The sequence below is a fragment of the Callorhinchus milii genome, unplaced genomic scaffold (genome assembly GCF_018977255.1).
Source record: "Callorhinchus milii isolate IMCB2004 unplaced genomic scaffold, IMCB_Cmil_1.0 Scaffold3, whole genome shotgun sequence".
NCBI lineage: Eukaryota > Metazoa > Chordata > Chondrichthyes > Chimaeriformes > Callorhinchidae > Callorhinchus > Callorhinchus milii.
Window position 1 is genome coordinate 75,982,603 of NW_024704744.1, and position 15,862 is coordinate 75,998,464.

Sequence of the window (15,862 nt, forward strand, 5' to 3'; positions counted from 1 at the left end):
CATAATTTTTTTTCTTAAAACAAATAGTGGACATCCTCCTGACATGAAAGGTGCTATACAAATGTAATTTTGTTGTTGTTAACTAACGGGTGTGTTGATAGTTTTTCACCAGCTCCCTAATTCCTTATGCAAATTAAATAGTGATAAAATATCAATAATACTTGCTTTCAAGTGTTGGATTTCAGTGCCACTTCCCAGTGACACTGACCAAACATTCTGAAATGCCATGTTTATAAGCAAGTTTCCCCCTGGGGCTGAACTGGCTCCTAGGGATATGCCTGGCACCAGGTTAGGACCATAGTTACCAAAAGCATCAACAGTTGCTGTCTTGATAGGTCCAGTTTATCAGTTGTAGAAATGTCCTCAATGCAAATGAGCAACCTTATTACTGTTTAATTACTGATGTCAAACATTAAACATTTCATTTTTCCTACTCAAGGAAAGGTAGTGAATTTCAACTTGGATCAGTCAAGTTACCTCACTTACCTCTAAGTCAGAAGGTTGTGATTTTAATGTCAGGACTCTGAGCTTAGACTCAAGACTGATACTCCAGAACAGTACTGAGAGAGGAGTTGCAATGTCAGATGTGAGATGAAACTGAACTCTGGTCTGCCTGTTTAGGTGACATCTTTGGAAAAGAGAAGGGAGCTTCTCCTGATGTCCAGCCAATCCTCCAGTTTGTCAAGAAACCTCACTCTTAACACATTTTCTGACATTGTGACATGATAATAAGGCTATAAAATGCAATTCTTTCCAGATGTCTTAAGTTCTTTGCCCTTTGTTCTATTGAGGGGAGTTTCCAGCCCAGTTCTGAAGGGTCCTACCTGAAACAAGTTTAATACATTGCATGATTAATAACAGAACCCTGGTGAGTGCAGAGGAGCCTCCTCTGGGTTAGAGGGTAGTCAATCTGGCTCCTGATTGGCGCCTGCTAGACAGAACATGCATATTAGATAAGGATATTAATAATCCTTGTATTTGCTATAACAACTTATCATGTCACTGAGGTGTCTCAAAGCACTTCACAGAATATACTGTAAAGTGAATTGACTTTCTATTTTTTGGATGCAATGCAGCAGTCTATTGCACACAGCAGTGTCCCACAAACAGTCATGGATTGAGTGACCAATTAATTGTGGGATTATTAGCCCTGGAAAGCAATCCACCAAACGACTAACAACTGGGTTCCTACTTGCATAATGATAATCCTTACATTTGATATAGTGTAACTTCCATTTAACAGGTAACTGCTGTCAAGTGTAGTGACTGATTTGTAGGCAAACGCTCTTCACTCACCTCGTTCAATGCCTGTCTCAAGACGTAGATCTTTGTGCGTTTTTGGTTATGTTTCCCACGAAGTGTTGACAACGACACATTTATATTAAAGACTGCTACTCCTTGTATTTGATTGAAATGTCTCATAGCTTCAATTTTCTGTAACTCATTGATTGTGATTGATATTGGTTGGCAAATGTAGCAGACAAGTGTCCCTAAAATAGCCATAAAGCAAATGATCAATTTTATCCAAGAAATTATCAGCCAGGACTCCAGGAGAAAATCTTTTTGAATCAGGCCTTGGGACCCTCAACTGCAAGCATATAGGACCTGGATTTAATATCTCATCCAAAGGATGGTACTTCCAACAATACTTTGTTGCTTCAATACTCTGTGTTGGAGTGTCTGGAGTGCAAGCTCAAATGTAGGACTGGAACAATAAATTCACTTCATAACCAGTTGTAGAATCTTGCTGTGCACAAATTAGTTGTCATGTTTAACTTACTTTCTCAGCGTTTCTGTCTCAAGTCTCCGCTGAACAGTCGAGCAGAATTATGCTTTGATGTCTCCTCAGAAGGATGACACCTCTGGCAATGCAGAGTCCCCTCTGGTAATGCACTGGAGAGATAGCATGGACTGGGATCTCCTTTCCATTTAATTAGCAGTGAATTAATAATAATCCTTGCATTTGGTATAGTGCCTTATTAAATCAGAAGGACATCTCAAAGTGCTTCATAGGATTCACTGCAAAATGGAGCAACTATTTTAGGCAAATGTAACAGCACAATTCTGAACAGCAATGTCCAACAAACAGCCATGAAGCAAATTACCAATTTTATTTGGAGGTGTTAAACCAAGATCCCGTCTGTCTGGGTGTACGTTAAAGATCCCATGACAGTATTCAAAAAGAAAAGGGAATTTACCCAGTGTCTTGGCCAACAATCTCCCAAATCAAATTTGTCACTCACTCTGTGGCTGTATTGGTATTGATTGGTGTACAGATTAGCTGCAAGATATGTCCACAAAATACATACATTTACTGTATATCCTGTGAAACACTTAATGTGATAAGGTGCTGCTGTAACAACAACAAATTACATTTGCATAGTGCCTTTTACGTCAGGAAGACACGCCAAATTGCTGGGATGTCCTCCTGAGGCTTATTTATTATAAACAATCCAGACTGGGGAGCTCTTGGTGAACTCCGTTTCACCACAGTAGGAATAGCTGAAATTGGAAAGATCAAAAAGTTTGACCACCACAAGCCACTGCAGTAACTTTTCTGACATCTCTTGCTTCAATTTGAAAAGGATTGTGAAGCTATGCCTTCAGAACCGTCATCACCATGTGGACAGAATCCTCTGCTGGTTGCAATACACACATAGCTTGTCATCCACATATGCTGGGGAGATCAGTGGCTCAATGTTCAGGAGCAGGAACTTTCATTGATTTTTGTATTTCTCAGCCAAGGATAACTGAAGCCAATTGTGCATTTTTATTGCACTTTACATCAAAATGTCTCAAAGTGCTTCAGAGATAATCATGAACAAATGTAGTGACTGCTTTTCAAGTAATTTGCATTAGCAAGATGCCACAAACCACTATGTGAAGCATGAACAATTTCATCTAAAGGATTGTTGGAACAGGAGAAACTCCTGGTTTTGCACCTGAAAGACAGCACCTCAAATGATGCAAAACACTCCTGAACTGGAGTGAGTGTTGGCCGGACTTTTGAGCTCAGGGTCACAATCGGCTAACGCAGAGGCAAGTTACCAACTGAGCCAAGCAGGGTATGTTATGAACCACTCACTGAGCTTGGGAATCTGGTGTTGCAGCTGAAAGATGGCACACTACGTTAACAAGTTAAAACCAGAGGAAACTCTGGGCAAGTGATTACCCACAATGACTTTTTTTCAAAAAAAGACCACTAAATTAAATTGGCTATAATTTTGAACACAGCAGGATTCATTTTGTCCTTGCAATTCCCCACCCCCTCACTTTCACGGCATGCAGGGACTCATTATTTACTTGAGTGACTATTCTTCGTGTAGGAGTCAAAGTATGAGAACATTACAAAATTTGATCCTTTCATTTTTTTTAAAAAAATTAAAGGAGCCTTTGGAATGTTTAGCTGATTTAATGCTTCCCTGAAAATTCAAAATAGAAAGTTACCAAACACATTTCAAATGCGTCAATCCCACAATGCCTGTACTAATGTTAGGAATAGTGATAGTTTAAAATAATACCAATCTCAAGCCCTATACTCAGTTACTTCCAAGAGGTGAATTCAGAACAAACTAATGCTGATTGGTTATTTTTGTATTAAAGCAATTTTTTAAAAATTGTAAGCTAAGAAATTCCTGACTGCCACAACCAGGCTCCGTGACCCTATCACCCCCATCCTTGCACGACTCCACTGGCTTCCAATCACACTAAAAATACAATTCAAGATCCCGGTCCTCACCTTCAAAGCCCTCCATGGCCTTGCTACCCCTACCTCTGGAACCATCTAACCCCCTACCAACCTGCCCGCTCCTTCCGCTCAGCGGGCTCCAGCCTGCTTCATATCCCCCGCCTTGCCCGCAACTCTGCCCCAACCTTCTGGAACTCCATCCCACAGCCCCTACGCCTCACCCCGTCTCTTACCTCCTTCAAGATCCACCTCAAGACCCTCCTCTTCGATCATGCCTTTAGTCACCCTCCTTCCCCCTGCCCTCCACCCTCCCTGATCCTGACCCCAAGCTCAGGTCTGAAACACTGATTGTCCAGCACCTTGGGACGTCCTCCCAACGTGAGAAGTGCTATTCAAATGTAATTTTGTTGTTTTTAAGTGTTGTAGTCAATCACAATCCCTTCTATAACATTAAACATTGCTATTCGCATTATCCTCAACTCCCACCTCCCAAGTTAGTGGGAATACTTCAGTGAGTGGTTAGTTGTGCAATATTTACCCTCAGCAAGACCAAATTACAGCAGTTACTGTTGAAATTGGGCTCAAAGTGGCTTTACCACAGGGAGTGATGTCACATCAGTTCCAATGCACAACAGACAGGTTGTAGCACAGAACCAACAAGGGATTTCTTAGGTCCAATCCATCTCATACAATGACAACATCAATATTAATTGGGCTCAGCATCCCTGGGAAAATCAGGAAAAAGTAGATTCTGGTTCACCTCCCAACTATCCAGTAAGCACTGCTGGAAAGTGAAATACAGTATGAATACAATCCACTGCTGGTTGCAACACACAGCCTGACAATTACTGCACTCACAAAATCACAAGGTATTTAACACCACCACCCCAAGGACAAAGAAAAAATGCTCAACCCCAATACTCCTTGCTCCCCAGTGCAAACCGCTCAGTATTTTGCTTGGAACAGATCCATTTTATTTGCTAGTGCTACACTGCTAGGACACCAGTGGTGACATTTTGAATTTTGCACCACAGCAGCCATTTTGTAAATACAAATACATTCCATAACTATTTTGTAAATCAGAAGTCACATTGAAAAGGTAGGTTCATTCAATGGCTTGGATTTTCAGCAAGGAATACCATTTTATGGCAGAGAACTTGGCCACAAAAAGATATGGGGAAGAAGGAGAAACAAAAAGGAGGTAAAGGCCTTTTAAGCATCAACAAGCTGGTTATCCTATTGAATTATAATACATCAACTTTTGGGATAGAGAAAAGATCTCTTTTTTGTGCCTGTTTTAGAATTCCTTAGAATATCTGTGGAGTCCTGTAGCTCAGGGGTTAGAGCACTCGCCTATCAAGCGAGAGACCTGGATTTGATTCCCGGTAGGGCAAAACCTTGGACAAGTTTCCTTACTCCACATGCCTAATGATAATCCCTCAAGAAGAAAAAATAAAAGTGGTCACTTCAATCTAAGACTGTTTGTGGGACACTGCTGTGCGCAATTGACTGCTGCGTTTCACCCACAAATATACAGTCAATTCACTTTACAGTATATTCTGTGAAGCGCTTTGAGAAGTCTAGAAGGTGTGAAGAGCGCAATATCAAATGCAAGGATTATTATTATTACTACAAGGCTGCAAATGGGAAAAGCTCATGAAAACTAGTGCTGAAATCAGAATTGGCATACTCAAGCAATGGCAAAGATTTAGAAAAATGCTTAGCTTAAAAGTTTACGTGAATTCCCACAAGTGCATACGAGTTCTGATGAAAGTCATAAACCCAAAATGTTAACTCATTTTCCTCGCTCCATAGATGCTGCCTAACCTGCTGTGCGCTCCCAGCGACTTCTGATTTTATTTCAGATTTCTAGTATCTGAGGTATTTTGCCTTTTGTTTTTATATACTTGTAAGGTTTAATTCATCTAGATGCATTAATTTACAAGGTGTTAAGATTATTTATTCTGCTTAGCACCCTTAAATGTTGAGTTAAACTGCTACTTCCTTCAGCAGACCACCAATTGAGGTATGCAATCACAGGACACTAACGTTTCTATGACATCATTGAATAATAGAAGGGAGTTTCTCCTAGTGAACAATATTTCAGATATACTGTCACTAACTTCATGGCTGTTTGTGGGAACTTGCTTTGCATAACCTGGCTGCTGCTTTTGCCAACCAATACAGTCACTACACTTAATTACCTGTGAAGCTCGACATCCAAGGCGTTGATGTTCTAGGAACCTTGCCAAAATGCAAGGATTAAGGATAGTTCCTGAAACAATTTAAATGGTTTAATATTTCAAATTTTTATTCTTCCATAGGCAAGGATCAGTCTCCAAAGTGGCAAGTTTTTGTACAAAAGTATTCCATGCTAGCTTATGAGTGTACAATATGAACAAAGTTATCAACTTCTACCCGTATACAATTTTGAAAAATAAAACCCAGGCCCTCCATTGTATTGGTTGAGAATAAAACACTGAATGCCATAATTGATTTTTTTTTTGCACAGGGACTTGAAAGCACAACATAGGGTGGCCATCTCAAATCTGGAAAAAGGTTCACATTATGTTCCCATTTTACAACTGTTCTCAGCTCACAAAACGCAGCTGTCTGTACAAGCCCAAGGCATTCATTCAGCACACACTGCAGGTGGGTTGGAGACGATACATTCGGAGTCGAATAAAGCAAAATAAATTCTCAAGAGGCTGTACTGTGCCACCCCATCTGCATTCATCATTCAACAGTCCAAGTTTTGAAGACCACATTCTACACCTCCTTGGAGAATAGACAACTGGTTCCTAATGATCAGTCATACACAAGGGTAAAAATACAACCTCGGACATATTACATTTGTAGAACTTATCTAGTTATCCTGTGAAAATACTACAAACAGCCCAGAAGAAACGACTAAAACTGAAGCAATTTCTCTCGAAATTCATGAAAACGGTCTCCCAAAAATCACACAATCTTAAACGAAGTAAGTTAGTGAAGTGGGAAGATTGATCCATTCAAAAAAAAACCTGCACAAACCACCTCAAATCAGGGCGACCCAGTGATGAAAACTAAAGGCACTCTGATTCAATGTGGCAAGTCTGGAAGGGCTCAATTCTCTTCTATTCTTCCCCCCCCCATACCCCCAAAAAACAAGGGAAGCCTGAAGGGTGGTATAAATTATGATAAATAAGGTCACGGTGCTCACACGCACCACCTAATGCGATGAACTGCGGATCGGAACCGTTATAAAGTATACAAGAAAAATGTAGTGTGACGGTATTGTCCAAAAAAGGAGGGGAAAGAATAAAGGAATAAAGAAAAGAAACCAACTAGTTTCAAAACCGGAAAAAAAACGAACTGTGCTTTCAACTACAAGCTTATTTTGTCGTCGATTTATCTGCATCGGACGAATCACTTTAAAAATCAGATGAATCACGTCTGCCTCACTTTTTTTAAAAAAAATTTCAAATAAACATAATGAGAAAAAATGGGGGGGGGGGGGAATATATCCTGAGAACTACAAACAGAATGACCACGTGATAAAGGTAAGTTTTTCTTCCAAATATTAGTTGCATCTCGAAGTGAATGAGTTGTCGATCCCTTAAACAGCATTGTTTTCCCATTATATATATATATATATATCATATATATTATAACATAATGAGCAACATAGTGAGCAACTTGATTTTTTTTTGCGAGATAAGTGGAAATCCTGAAGCTCAAAAATACTTTGGAAAAAAATAGCCAAAAAGGAGGATGGTGACCGTGAGCCTGATCGTTTTTTTTCTCTTTTAACTTTTCTTTCTTCTCGTCTTTTATCCTGTGAGAGTGCGTGTGTGTGTGTGGGGTGTGTGTGTGTGTGTGTGTGTGGGTGTGGGGTGTGTGTGGGTGTGTGTGGGGTGGTGTGGTGTGTGTGTGTGTGTGTGTGGGGTGTGTGTGTGTGTGTGTGGGTGTGTGTGTGTGTGGGTGGGTGTGTGGGGGGGTTCTCTGGCTCTCCCTTAACTAGTTAATACTTGTCATATTGTCCGGACCGGCTCCCACTGTAGCCGTACCCGCCATACCCCCGGCCTCGGGGTCCACTATAGCTGTCGCTTCTGCCGCCGCCGCTGTAGCTGCTGCTGTACTGACTGGACCCGCCGTAGCCGCTCCGGCCGCTGTAGTAGCCGCCGCCTCCTCCACCTCCGTAGCCGCCGCCTCCTCCTCCACCACCTCCGTAGCCGCCGCCGGGGCGCCGGTAGCCGCCTCTCATGTTACCTCCGCCTCCTCCTCCTCCTCCTCCCCCGGACTTCTTCTCGGCCTGGTCCACGCGGATCTGTCGGCCATCGATGGACTTGCCGTTCATGGCGAGCAGCGCGTCCTTGGCATCGCCGGGATTCTCGAAGGTGATGAAGCCGAAGCCGCGGCTCTGCTGCGTGTCGCGGTCCTTGATGACCCGCACCTCGCTGATCTGCCCGTACTCGGAGAAAACCTCCTCCAGCGACTGCTCGTCCGTGCTGAAGCTCAGACCGCCGACGAAAAGCTTCCCTTCGTCAGACATGTTGTCTCTCCTCTCTCTCTCGGCAGCTGGGCTGTGGCTATTGTTGTCTGGGTCGCGCGATGTGTGTGTGTGTGTGAGAGAGAGAGAGAGAGAGGCAGGAAAAAGAGGCGACCGCGACCCCCTCTCTCGCTGCTCTCCAGCTGCCGTTAGACGCTCAATGGATAGACCAACCACCGCCGGAAAGAGTGCCCGTTATATGCCTGACTCACTGTGCGCTGCTCAAACCCGTCCGGGGAAGACACCCGCAACTTTAGTTCCGTTCTTTGTTCTGTGAAGCGGAAAGTTCCCACCGCGCCATCTCCCCTCCTCCCCCCTCCTCTTCCCCACCCCACGAAATCACAACTGCATTCAAAATGCAATTGAAACAAAAATTCAAACCGCTTCCACCCGAAAAAAAAACCCAGAGAGCAAACTGCTTCGGAGCGAGGGGGGGGGGGGGGGTTGCGTGTTCAAAATGCCGGTGTGTGTGTGTGTGTAAAAAAAACCCTACGCAGGGAGCAACTGCAGATGGTTTCAAAGAAATTCCATATGCATTTTGATTTCTTTTCAATTAATGTTTTTTTCAAAAAAATTCTTTGTGTACTATGTAAAAACCAGCCCCTCCCTCCCACACAGAGTTAGCAGCGGATTGGGATTCAAACCGCTTCAAAGCTATTCTTGTCGTTTTTATTGCAGAATAACGGGAAAAACTGGAGAATTCCTGGGGAATTAAGTCCAAAACACAAGAGGATTTTTTGTACATCGAACCCAGACTGAGAGGAAACTGCACCGATTTTTTTTTTACAAAAAAAGCTTGAATGCAAAACCTAAGATCCTGGGAAATATGTTCAGATTTTGCACATATTAGAAAGAAGGATTTGTATTCCCCACTCAGAGAGCATAAAAACAGCATGAAGTAAAAGAAAAATGAATGCATTTTAATTGTTCTTATTGTATTTAAAATTAAAAACGAAAACACTAGAGATCTAGGTAGCCCCAGATTCTCCTGGGGTTGGGGGGGTTACTTGACTTTGTTCGTTCTTTGGATATTTAAAAAAAACTAGAAGTGTTTTTTTGGTGTTTGCGAATGTCCAAAACGACGACGACAACAACCTGCACTTATATAGCACCCTCCACGCAGGGTACGGTCTCAGAGCGCTTAACAATGGCGGAGCGTGACTCTGAGGAGGGGGGGAGGTGACCGTAAGCACGGTCGAAGAGGAAAGTTTTCAGGTGGGACTTGAAAGAGGGGAGAGAGGGGGCAAGGCGGAGGGATTGAGGGAGAGTGTTCCAGAGTTTTGGGGCGTAGTGGCTAAAAGCACGACCTCCGATCATGGGGCGGAGATTGCAAGGGATGAGCCGGTGCCAGTCAAACAAAGGCGCCGGGTGGTAGATTAGGGAGTGAAGAGGTCGGAGAGATAGGGAGGTGCCAGGGAGTGAATGGATTTGAACACGAGAGTGAGGATCTTGAAGTCAAGGGTTCTTTTAATTAAAAAAAACACAAAAGTGTAGATCGTAAATATCTCTTCTTCGCCTTCCCCTCCCCTTTTGAGGGTAAAAGTCCCGGAAAATATGTTAGAAATTCAGGGCAACAAACGGTAAGATTTGAACACTGCTCTCTTTTTTGTTGCAGCAACCACACTCCATTTGCATTGTTATTGCTCTATTTGCTTTCATTGTGATTTTAAAAATCCCCTAAATGGCAGCCGAGAAGTTTGTGACCGTTGATGGTCCTGGGCACCCGTAAGGTTCCTTTAAAGAAAGAAAAGTATTACTTTTATTAGCAAACTAGGAGATTCAAATTCTTCGTTCATGCAGGATTACAATTCTATTTCCACAAATAATGCCTTTTAAAAAAGTTTTTAAGAATTTAAGAATAATAATTGTTATTATAAAATATACTATATTATATTTAGCTGAAAAGAAAATAAGAGATTTAAACCCAGTTTGATTGATTTCTAGTTGGTACCGTTATAGATAACTCTTTTAACACAACATACTGGAGATTTGTTCAACATTTATTACTGCTACTCAGTGTCTTCATTCATAAAGAATAACAACCCGAGTTAGGTACCCTGAGGGCACCCATTTCCTATGAAACTGTATTGAGGCATGATAAGGATGGGATGACAGAAATGTAGAATCCTTACAGGTAATAGAAAAATAAATGTTTATTCTATGAGCTTCAAAAGTGAGATCATATAAAACTCAGCAGCCTGTATTTTCTCCATCAGACTATACACCCCCATTACCTCCATTTTCACGAGACTCCACTCCCCCACTCCTCCCAGTACCTAGCGGATCATTGTCCTGACTTCTCCTCACTTCACAATCTCTGTTTCTGACCACATCAATTTCCAGTGGCCCTACACTGCTACTCTCCAAACTCTGTTCCACTGAATTCCCCATTCCTTCCATCTCACCCAACAATGCCTCAGATGAAAATTGGTCATTGGCTTCATGTCGGTTTGTGGGACATTGCTGTGCACAAATTGGCTACCTTGTTTGCCTACAAAACACACACAAACTGCAGTAAATCCTGTGAAGAACCTTGATATATCCTCCTGATATTAAAGGCAGCATGTGGAGTTCTGTAGCTCATTGGTTAGAGCACTTGCCTTGCAAGTGAGAGACCTGGGTTTGATTCCTGGCAGGGTGAAACCTTGGGCAAGTTTCCTTACTCTATACGACTAATAATAATCCCTCAAGAAAAAAATACAATAATAAATTACTCAATTCAATCCATGACTGTTTGTGCGACACTGCTATGCACAACTGGCTGGCATATTTCGCCCACAAATATACAGTCAATTCACTTACAGACTATTCTGTGAAGCGCTTTGAGACGACAAGAAGACATAAAAAGCGCTATATCAAATGCAAGGATCATTATTATTGTATTAAAATGTAAGAATAAAATTCTGTGCCCTACTTGCGTGCTTTCTAAACCCTTTTGATAAAACTATCTTTTAGATCATGCCCCACCATCCCTATATTTGTGCTTCTGTAAAGCGCTTCAAGATATTATCCTGCTTGAAAGGTGGTATATAAATGCAAGTAGTTGTTTTTGTTTTATGCAACACATCTCTGGAATTCTCCCAAACTGGAGAATCTGCTCATAAAGAAAAAAAGAAATTCTAAACTGCAGAACTAATTATGTGACAGCTGCCTTACAAATATCTTTATGTTGCAGAATTAATTTGCATTTTAACTCTCTGTAGGATTGTTTATTCATCACTTGTGAAAATCCATGTTATTTCAGCTGTGAGGTAATTATTAATGGTCATTATCATTTAAATGTGCCTTAAATGATACAATATCACTTTTATTTTTAAAAAACTCAATGGAGTGTAATTTGCAGGTCTTTTGTAACAATATTTCATGCACCCCTCTTGCAATCTTCTCCCCGCTTTACCTAAAGGAATGTAATTCCACAGACACCAGCCAGCTTCCAGCACGTCACCAGAGCAGACATTTGAACTTGATATGTGACATGTGTTCCTTGGCACTGAGTATCAGCAGAGTAATTCCTATTGACCTGCAGGCACATTGCTCCAAAGGTAGACCAAAGCAGAGTTCCCATGGGTTTGTGTGACATAATAATCCTTACTTTGGATATAGCACAACAATAACTTGCCTTTATATATCACCCATCAGCGTACCAGAGCACGTTTCACATGAAGAGGATGTCTCAAAGTGCTTCAGAAAACATATAGCAAAGTGTAGTGATTGTGTATGTTGTAGGTGGACAGATACAATAACATATACAATATATGCAAATGAGTCATTTGTGCAACTTTGATTACTCATTAAGGAATTTTATTAAGTATTACTGTAAAATTAGATCCTAATCTATTAGTAATACTCCCTATTTTTTCTTGAGGGTGATTTAATTGTATTTGGTGGCAACACATGGAGAGGGAACTACACATATTAAGGTCACACGGGTATTTGGGAGTTCCTTTGTTCTTTTCACTCCCGATGACGTTCATGTCGCCACCAAGACCTTCATCGACGCATTCGTCACATCCAGGCTCGACTGAACAAACTCCCTGCTTGTCGGCCTCCCCAACTCCTCCCTCCACAGGATATAGATCACCCAGAACTTCTCAGCCCGTATCCTCACCCTCTCACCCCCATCCTTGCCTGGTTCCACTGGCTCCCCAAGACTCACGAGGCTACAGTTCAGGATCCTGCCCCTCACCTCCAAAGCCCTCCACAAGCCTTGCTCCTTCCTACCGCTGACCTCACTCCCCACCGACCTGCCCATTCCCTGCCGCTCAGCGGGGCTCCAGCCTGCTTCACGCCCACGCCTCGCCCGCCCCGCCATCGATGGTCGGCCCTTCAGCAGCTCTGCCCCACCCTCTGGAACGCCATCCCGCACTCGCTTCGCCGCACTCCCTCCCTGGCCTCCTTCGAGACCCTCCTCTGCAACCGCGCCTTTGGCCAAGCTGCTACCACCCCCATCCTAATCCCCAATTGTTCAGCGCCTTGGGACGTCCTCCCGTTGTGAAAGGCGCTTTACAAGTGTAATTTTGTGTTGTATATTGTAGCCCCAAGTCAACCAAATACTAGCCCAAAAGTAGCCCAATATTTGCCAACGTGTGGGTGAGAGAGGACAATTTAGGTCAGTGCTTTTGAAACTGGAAGAAAATATCTGGGGGGGGGGGGGGGGAGGAGGGGGGAATCACGTTTTGCAGATTTAAATTATAAATCAAATACTAGGCGGCCGCTCAACGAAGTTTTTTTTTCACGCGCAGCACAACCGCCCGCGCAACATGGCCACATCGCTCCACTCCACTCCCTCCGGTCCGCGCCACAAAGCAGCGCGTGAGACAGACAGACAGACAGAGAGAGAGAGTGACCGTTGTTCCGTCGCGCGCATTTCCAGAGATCGCGCCGCAAAGTGGCCGTTAGCTGCGCGCGCGCCCGCGCCCGCCCGCCGCGAGGCTTCTAAACGAGGCCGGCGTTTAAATTACCCACCGCCGCTCCCTCCCCCCACACACCACACAACCCCCCCCCCCCACCCCATATACAATACACACACTACACAGCACCCCCTCCTCCACACACCACACACCACCCCCCCCCACCCCATATACAATACACACTACACAACACCCCCCTCCTCCACACACACCACACAACCCCCCTCACCCCATATACAATACACACACTACACAGCACCCCCCTCCACACACCACACAACACCCCCCCCCACCCCATATACAATGCACACTACACAGCACCCCCCCCCCACACCACCCCCCCCCCACCCCATATACAATACACACACGACACAGCACCCCCTCCTCCACACATACACACCACACCCCCCCCCACCCCATATACAATACACACACGACACAGCACCCCCCTCCTCCACACATACACACCACACAACCCCCCCCCACCCCATATACAATACACACACTACACAGCACCCCCCTCCTCCACACATACACAACACACAACCCCCCCCATATACAATACACACCCCACACACACCCCCCCCCCACACATACACACCACACAACCCCCCCCCCACCCCATATACAATACACACACCACACAGCACCCCCCCCACATACACACCACACAACCCCCCCACCCCACACAACCCCCCCCCCCCATATACAATACACACCACACAGCCCCCCTCTCCCCACATATACAATACACACACCACACACACCCCCACATACACCCACCCCCCCCACAACAACAACAACAAGATTCCATTCATAGAGCGCCTTTCACGTCAGGAGGACGTCCCAAGGCCCTGCACAGTTGGGTCATGACCCGAGCAGGGAAATGGTCAGGGTGAGGGGAGGGAAGGGAGGGAGCGAGGAGGGGGGAAATGGTCAGGGTGAGGGGAGGGAAGGGAGGGAGCGAGGAGGAGGAAGAGAGTCGAGAGGGAGCTGAAGGCACGTCAAAGAGAAAGGTTTTGAGACCGGCCTTGAAGGAGGAAAGGGAGGAGGCGGCGAAGGCACTGGGGGATAGAGTTCCAGAGCCTGGGGGCTGAGAGGCTGAAGGCCCGACCACCGATAGTAGGGCGGTTGGGGCGGGGGACGTGGAGCAGACCAGAGCCAGAGGAACGGAGGTACGGGCAGGTAGGTAGGGGGATAGTAGGTTGGAGAGGTAGGAGGAGCAAGGCCGTGAATGGCCTTGTAGGTGAGGATGAGGATCTTGAAATCAATCCTCTGGGGATGGGGAGCCAGTGGAGGCGAGCGAGGGTGGGAGTGATGTGGTCCCGAAGCCTGGTGCGGGACAGTACACGAGCCAGGTTCAGCCCATGCAACCCAAGACCCTCCACCATACAACACCACACAGACCCCCGTTCCCCATTATTAAGAAAGTCACGAACAACGCCACTCATAGCAGCCTTGGATGCTCCCCATATACAATACATACACCATACAGCCCTCCCCATACACACACCACACAATCCTCCCCATATACAATACACACACCACACAATCCTCCCCATATACAATACACACACCACACAGCCCTCCCCATATACACACCACACAATCCTCCCTATACAATACAGACAGCCCCTCCCCATAAACACACCACACAGCAACCCCCATATGTACACACCACACAATCCCTCTCCCTATGCAATACACACATCCCCCCACCCTATATACATACCACACAAATACCTCTCCCCATATACAATACACACACCACAGCCGCCACTCCCCATATACACACCATAACCCCCCTCCCTATATACAATATACACACCACACAGCCCCCACCTCCCCCAACACAAACACACACAGGAGAAATGGGAGCAAAGTTGTAGGGTAGCAGCTGTGGGAGACAGAACTGAAGGAAAGGGGGAAGGAGGATGTGTCCTGGGGAAATTTGATGGTTTTCCTCATAATGAAATCCATAACGTTGCATTTGGAATCAGAGGGGAGAGATGGCAGAGGTGACTTGTGGACAAACGGTTCACAATGATACATGTTCTTTAAATTCACCCATTCTACACACACACCAGTCACCGTTATCATTTGGTGCACAATTACACATCTCCGTCAGATTTAACACTAAGTATTAAATGCAAAGACAACCTCTTCAGATTTCTTACTGGAATCAAGACAAATCTCATCTCACCCACACAAAGATAAAGCAGATCTCTTCATACATAGATGTCGTCAAATGACTGTACGTTTGTGTTTCCTGCAGAACAAAAAAATAATTATCTAACTTAAATGAAATTGAATTGTTAAAGAGTGCAACATTCCTTTCTTTCATCAGGTTCAATTTGTATTGTAGTTATTCTGTTTGTTTGTTCAAACATGTTCAATGCAGCTGATTCATGCATGAAAGATTTATAACCCTTTCCCCCCAACATTTAAGACTCAGGTAGCAGACCAATTCTACATACCGGTCAGATTTGCCACAGGATTAAATCAATCTAATCTTCATGCAGAGAAGGATTTCACCAGGAGGTGGGGGAGGAGGAAAAAGATCTCTTCATATGTAAGTTTGATTGGATAACCACTTGAAGACGAAAAATATAAAGGGGTATGTGGAGGGAGCAGGGAATTCAGATTAGAGCTTCAAAGGAGGAGTTGGCATGGTATAGATTCTACAACCTTCGGTTAACATCCTCAAACGCCCCATTCTCCCCTGCTTGATGA

General features: G+C 44.3%; 1 protein-coding gene and 1 long non-coding RNA gene across 2 annotated transcripts; both read right to left on the bottom strand.

Annotated features, from left to right (window-relative positions):
* Positions 1-7,618: 7,618 nt before the first annotated feature.
* On the bottom strand, positions 7,619-8,425 carry LOC121848524 (cold-inducible RNA-binding protein B-like). The gene has a single exon (XM_042332777.1). It carries the CDS (start codon positions 8,220-8,222, stop codon positions 7,692-7,694), a length of 531 nt encoding a protein of 176 aa, XP_042188711.1. The 5' UTR covers positions 8,223-8,425; the 3' UTR covers positions 7,619-7,691.
* A 1,248-nt stretch (positions 8,426-9,673) lies between these two features.
* Positions 9,674-15,732, bottom strand: LOC121848581. The gene is made up of 3 exons (XR_006084961.1): positions 15,607-15,732; positions 15,333-15,398; positions 9,674-9,953 (listed from the first exon to the last, which is right to left on the bottom strand). It is a non-coding gene; the product is annotated as an uncharacterized LOC121848581 (long non-coding RNA).
* Positions 15,733-15,862: the final 130 nt, after the last annotated feature.

Bases quoted from the DNA above. Each gene is read 5' to 3' on its own strand.
- LOC121848524 (XM_042332777.1), bottom strand. From the start codon at position 8,222: ATGTCTGACGAAGGGAAGCTTTTCGTCGGCGGTCTGAGCTTCAGCACG.